The 7085-nt window shown below is 37.9% G+C and overlaps 1 protein-coding gene across 2 annotated transcripts in view; it reads left to right on the forward strand.

The window, feature by feature from the left end:
• wdpcp (WD repeat containing planar cell polarity effector) overlaps positions 1–5685 on the forward strand; it is an 81157-nt gene extending 75472 nt beyond the window's left edge. For both annotated transcript variants that reach the window (XM_054599730.1, XM_054599731.1), the window contains exons 16-18: positions 1403–1494; positions 3284–3315; positions 5071–5685. In XM_054599730.1, coding sequence (XP_054455705.1) covers positions 1403–1494; positions 3284–3315; positions 5071–5121 — 175 coding nt within the window. In that variant the 3' untranslated portion in view covers positions 5122–5685. The remainder of the gene's footprint in view (positions 1–1402; positions 1495–3283; positions 3316–5070) is intronic.
• Positions 5686–7085: the final 1400 nt, after the last annotated feature.

Raw genomic sequence — 7085 nt, forward strand, 5'->3', positions numbered from 1 at the left:
CCGAGATGGAGAAGGGGAGGCATTGTAGAGCGGCGTTCTCCCGTTTGGCTCACCGAGAAAAAGAGAGAGGGAGGGCGAGCACAATGGCGGTTTGGGGGCTCCTCGTTGATTCCCCACCCCCCCAATCCGACTCTGAGCTCGGAGAAGTGAGGAGAGAGAGCGAGCGAGGGGAATCTGGGAAACATCCCAACGTTCCTTTGATGGCTGTTGGCCTCTGTTACTCGTCACGTACTCCCTCCGTCAGTGGAGGAAGGAGAACGGAGGCCATTTTTTATTCTTGCTTAGTGGAGGCCAAAGTTAATGGGACTTTTGTCAAGAGCCTTTTGAATTCATTTCAAATTTGGTATGTGTTTGTTTGATATTCATGACCTTAATCTGCGAGCAGGAAAGAGTTCAGTATCTCGCTGCATTTGCTGGAGAAAGGAAAGATCATTGAACCTGATCCTAACATATGCACTAATGTTACACCATGAGTATCGATGAATAAAGATCAGGTGGCGGTGGTGATGGAGGTGAGAATGCTGCCTCACACTACCTTAAACAGAGTATCCTCATACAGCGGTTTGTCTGAAAAAACCTCATTTTGTGTGCGTTTCCCTACGATAGTCCAAAACATGCGTGTCAGTGTCTGCTCGTTACATACATACACACTTATCAAAATACACTTCTGATTTCAAAGGAAACAACTTTGTTAGCTTTACCCACTAAAACTTCTTGGTTGGTTTAGGAAAAGATCTTCCTTTGGGTTAAAAAAACTATGGAAGAGGCAGTGATTAAGTTCTGTAGTTAATAAATCAACGTTTACATCTCATTTCACACGCAGCACGAACAGCTGTCTTCTGGCTGAAAGAGCGTGACGGAGAAAGTGATGCATAATATCAACGGCATGAGTTACAATCGATAAAGTTTAGGTGGTGGTGGTGAGGATATGCCAAAGAATGTATTTTCAAAATAAAGTTCCGTCTTCACAAGAAACAACTTAGTTAGGTTTAGGCAGAAAAATCGCTTTCTTAGTTTAGGAAATGATCATTGTTTGGGTTAAAAAAAACAATGGATGTGGTGTTGCTTAAGTTCTGTATCTACGAGACGAATAAATCAACATTGAATTCTTGTTTCAAAAGCTGCATGAACAGCAGTCTTTTGCGCTGTGTGGGTTTACCACACAGTGATGCATTTTGGGTCTTGACTGACACTTTTTTCTCAGGTTTGTCCAAACTTATTCTGGAAAATGCAGGAAATGAAGTAGAAACTAAGAGAGGTAGATTGAGGGGAAAGTTTGTGGATCCAAAAGTTAGATTACAACATTTCAACATTTCTGTTCTGTGTTTCATGGATGTATTTCAACCATTGATCTCTAAAGAAAATGCAGCAAATGTTACTCCGTTTTCTCATTGATCCTCAGTGCTGATGGGAGAGCCAATCAGAGGAGAGCACAGGCAGAGAGCCTTCTTGTGACCGTGAGCCCAGATGTGTTCAGGACACCAAGACAAACAGGTGTGTCCGTCTGTCTGTCTGTCTGTCTGTCTGTCTGTCTGTCTGTCTGTCTGTCTGTCTGTCTGTCTGTCTGTCTGTCTGTCACATCTGTATCTACCTTAAAGAAACACCAGAATGTGAATGAGCAGCATTTAAAGATTAATGGCTGCAGCTTTGATGAAAAAGAGAAATGTTTGTTAATGAAGCTTCATGTTTCCCTGAAGTATAAACAATAAGATGAACACATCAGCTGTCACGTTGATTAGTGAGCTGCAGATCATTAAAGAGGAGCTCCATCGATTTCACACAACAAAGTCTGTTTACAAGACTTTTGAGGCTCCGGAGGGAAGTCTGATAACTCAAGTGATAACTTGAGTCAAATCAGTCGGGTCTGAAGACTACAAGTTTGAAATTTAAAAACTCTGATGAGTTATAAAGACGTGAGCTAACCAGACCTCTGTGGCTTCATCTCTGTTTGAGGATAAATCAGCCGTTACGAAAGAAGAATAACACACCTGAATCAATGATAAAACTGTCGTCGGTTGAGTTGCATTGTGGGTAATGTAGGCACTAGGTTTTGACAAGGAAGAGGACTGATTCTTGCTGCATTCAATTTTAAATCTTTATCCATTATGAGCCCAACAATGGTATAGGAGTGCAATGCTAAATTAGAGTTTTGTTTTAATTATAATCTAATCTGAGCAATTATTCCAAATGAAGCACTTTTTTACACTTTGTTACATAATTATCGTGTTATGGAGCATAACATTTTTTTCTTTTTCCCTGTTTTCTTCAATTTAAGATCTGAAAGATTTGACTTGGTGGGAAATCTATCAAAATAAATCAATATACCTGTTAAAAACCATGCAATCTTTTCTTTATGACACAGATTTATGACGAAACGCTGCATCCACACCATCTTTAAACCGTCACACTCGCCCAAACAGGGAATACATTGAATTACAGAAGCACCTACACTTTCTTCTCTCATGATTTTGAACAAAACCAGCATCAACGTCACTCTTAATTCTCCCGACAACAAGCCTGATCTCTCCGTCATCAGTAACAGATGACAGTCAGTAAATTAAATCTTATCACGTTCAGCACGTCGGTTTCAGGGCCACGTTTTTAAAACGATTCTCCGGCGACATTTTATTCTCCTCACCTCACCTCTGACATGACTAACGGGTCATTTAGTTAAACATCGCTTCTTCTTCTTCTTCTTCTTCTTCTTCTTCTTCTTCTTCTTCTTCTTCTTCTTCTTCTTCTTCTTCTTCTTCTTCTTCTTCTTCTTCTTCTTCTTCTTCTTCTTCTTCTTCTCTTCCTCATCGCCCTCTTCCCGCTCTCTCCATTTTAATAATTCCATTTTTTCCGGGTGATTAGCAATTGTCTCGCTATCAAATCGCTCTGTCATTTGATAATCCGGACTGTAGGCTATTGGAGGGGAATTTGCATCAGCGTTTTTTAAATATCTGTATAAGGCACGACGGGGTTTTAATGTCAATCATAACCTCATTAACACAGCGCTCAGAGCGGGAGAGATCGCTATGAGTGACAACGGTTTACATTTGTTAAAACTCCAAAAAAAAGGCGACGCCACCGACCTACTGAGTGAGCATGTAACCTGTTCAGGCATTCAGCTGTGTGTGTGTGTGTGTGTGTGTCTGTCTGTCTGTCGTCTGTCTGTGTTTATGTGCTGCAGGGCTGCTGTGTGTGATTATGCATGTCTAAGGTTTTGGTTGTTGTACTTATTAAAAGTGTCACGTCTGACATCCTCCAACATCGTCTGTCGTTTCATTTTGTTTCGCAGGAAGCAGCGAAGGTGACGGAGACGTCAGGAATGTGAGTTGATTGATTGGAACTTGATTTTCATTTTTTCTGTTATAGAATAATATTATAAACCTTTAGCCAATAGTGTACATAGTTATATTGTGTAATGGCCAGAAGTTCCCAACCAGGGAAAACAAAAAAAAACCAATATGCTACACAAAACTATGTTTGTATGGTAACACTTTACTTTTACATCGCCTACCTCCTCTTTAAGCACTAAATAAACATTGATAATGTTGGTATAAGCAAATATAACAACACCTTTAGGTGTTTATTATTACTGTGTTTAACTGCAATGAGTGGCCAATAATCTTCTATCACACTATTGTTCATTTCATATCTCAATAACATTATATATCACAATATAACATGTTTTCTGGTAGTTCAATAAATAGTCACCTGCTGTCTGTAGCCAATCAGGGAGGATCTCTGGAATTTGTGCCACTTTGACTCAGGTGGCATCAATCTTCCCTCATTTGGAGAAGAGTGGTTCTCAATTGTACTTTCAACAAAAACAAATATGAATTTTTTCGACATACTACAATCAGAATCAGAAGCTGTTTATTGCCAAGTAAAGTGCACATACAAGGAATTTGACTAGGTGATTAATTGGTTCATAACAGAAATAACAAACATAGTGCAGTTATAAAAGACATCATTTAAAAATAGAAATATGAAAATAAACAATAAAATATGCTAAACAAATAAGAGTATGTTAAAACAAGTATATTATATTATTAAAATGTCAAGTTGTGCAGGGGTGTATAACTGTTCGTTGCACTTATTGTATTCATATTAGTTTGTTGCACTTATTGTTTTCGTAGTAATTTGCTTCTGCACTATACTTTTGCTCTGGTTTATGCTTTTAGATGCTTGTTTAAGAAAGGAGATGCACTTATGACTTCTGCTGATCCTTCTTTGTGATGGAGCTGACATACTATACTATGACTTGTTTAAACATACTATACTATGACTTGTTTAAACATACTATACTATGACACTTTCATGACTTTTTTCGACATATGTGACAGCCCGTCTCAAAGGCTTCAACAAAAATTAGAGACCAGACATGATAAAAGTAATAAATATGCATATTTATTGAAATGCGGAATACAATAACTAACCCAAACAAACTTGGAATGTCAGTAATCAGTAATGTTATCAGGAAGCATATATTGTTGTGTGAACATTTCTTATTCAAACAAAAACTAAAACTGAATTCGTGTCAGAAGAGATAAAAAACAGATCCCTAGTGGATGAAGGGGTACTCTCATTTCATACACTATATAACTATACTATGACTCTTTTCGACATACTTTATACTCAACCTTTTTCATGATTTTTTTCAATCTACTATACTATGACTCGGCTTAATAATTACATGCTATATTATGACAATTTATGCAATAATATACTATAATTTTTTATTACATACTATACTGTGACTTTTTTAAAGAATGAATGATTTAAAGGCTTCAAAACTTTATCGTGTCTTTAAACATCTATATATCAGTTTCACTCTTAAATTAACATCCGATCTTTCCTGTGTTTGTCAGATTAGCTTTTTGATGTGATTATAGAATAAAAAGGAAAGTGTAGCATGGGTCATATTCAGATCAGCTGGTGAATGTGAAGCCTCTTGGTGCATTTAAAGGTCAAATTATCTGTGAAGCAAAAGTTCAGATCACTTCAAGAGCAGAACATGTTCTGCTAAGCAGCTGATTTATGAAATGAACCTCAGTTTTTCTTTCTCTTTCTCTCTCTCAGGATGGTGAAGACCTCGGGATGCTTCATGTGGTCCATTTAGGAATGGTCTGAAGAAACGAGCTAAGAAATCTTAAAAGACACACAACAACAACAACATTGCACCAATCAAAAGCCTTCTTTGTCTATATGTTTATATGCAGAGTACTCACCTGTATTATTACCTGGATAGGGAGTTGTATAGGACAGCAGTTAAACGTTTGGACACACCTTCTCATTCAACTAATTTGAAGAATCTAAAATCTAAAACATATTCTGGTTTGTTTACCACATAATTCCATATGTGTTCCTTCATAGTTTGGATGTCTTCAATATTAATCTTTTTTTTTTTTTTTAAATAAAGAAAAACCATTGAATGAGAAGGTGTGTCCAAATGTTTGACTGGTACTGTAGATATCTGATAAAATAGGAATAAAACATATGTGTCATACGTAAATACATTAGTTTTGTATACGCACTTTTGTTAGTAAATTGTACAGTTTAAACTGAGAATATTTGGATGTGAATTCAGGTTATTTTCTGTCTTAGTGAAGTCTTAACCAAATTAACCTTAAATATAAACGGTTACACACGACTGGAAATGTTTTAAACCTTTTCATTAATCAGCCTGAAAAAAAAATAAAGGACTTGTATTACATTTACAGCACCCCTGATATTGAATGTTGCAGGCTTCCTCTCTGTGTGTGTGTGTTGGCCGAGATTACGGGCCACAGTTTTATTCATGATCAGGAGCCAACCAGCCTCTTTTAAAGCGTCGCGGAGCCCCTTTCCTGAACAGCAGCCATGGTCGTGTCAGAGCTGTCGACGCGCTGCGCTCACCGACTAATCTGACAGCGCCGCGCGAGCCCTAATCCCTCACTGTATCCTAATCTATTTACTTTGCATTCTAAGAGGATTTCCACCCGGTAAAAAAAATATACAAGAAGCCACGTTGGAAATGGACAGAAGATCAGCGAGGATGCTTTTCTGCTCCTTTTTTTTTTTTTTTTTTTGTTCTGTTAGCTTTAAAAAAAATAAAAATCATTGTATGTTTTTTGGGGAGTCAATCCCCTGCAAGAGGGATAGGTGAAAGGAATTACATTTGTGACTGATACTAATACTTCTCTTATGTAAACATCAACATTACATTTCCCTTCCGATGATACAGTCACACTGCAGAGGCTGCTGCAGATAAGTGGCATCTGTCGTTGCCTTTAGTGCATCTCTCGACACGTTTTATAATTTACTAACCAAGGCTGCATTATCTCCTGATTGTCTGACTTGACAGCTCGAATAAAAAGCTGCAAAATTGCTTAACAGGCGAGCACGAGTTCCTCCCATCCCTCCGATGGCGCACACAGGAACCTTTTTGACATGCAAACAGTGAAATCCCCTCTTTCATAATACAAAATCAAATAAAAACAAAGTACAAGACCTCTCCTCAGTTACCCTTTAAGCAATTATGTCAGCTTTGTAAAATCATAAATAGTTATGCTTCATTTAAAATGTGGCCCTGCAGCTTTTTTCTGCTCTCTGCTCAAATCTTTGCCATCCGAGATGACTCTCAGAGATAGGCTTATTAGTGCTATTAACATACTGCTGGAGCTGTGAAACGGCCTTGTTAACATTTGGAAATGAATCAAGCCTCCGGCATGTGTTATTATCCAGGTTATCTGTGTTTTTTATGTTTAATTCTCTCCTCTGTGCAACAGCTGCGCAGTGATTCCGTGGAGGCCTTATCACAGCTAATGACGGCTCTGATTGGGCTGATAACGTCTCCCCTCAGGGAGGTGATGTATGTTTCATTACAGGTTTGTTTCACAAGCAAGGCTGCCAAAATGTTAAAGACAAATATGTCCATTAAAGACATCACAGAGACACAATTAATCACCACACAGCTGAAGGATCTTATTCAGAACACAGAATAGTGTCGAGTTTCTCTTAGTTCTCGGTTCTCAAATCAGTGAATGAGATACCTTGCATACTGACATTATTTCATCAAGAAAAGTACTTAATTATGGTGCAACTTATCTGTATTA

Source organism: Anoplopoma fimbria, chromosome 6, assembly GCF_027596085.1.
Source record: "Anoplopoma fimbria isolate UVic2021 breed Golden Eagle Sablefish chromosome 6, Afim_UVic_2022, whole genome shotgun sequence".
Taxonomy (NCBI): domain Eukaryota; kingdom Metazoa; phylum Chordata; class Actinopteri; order Perciformes; family Anoplopomatidae; genus Anoplopoma; species Anoplopoma fimbria.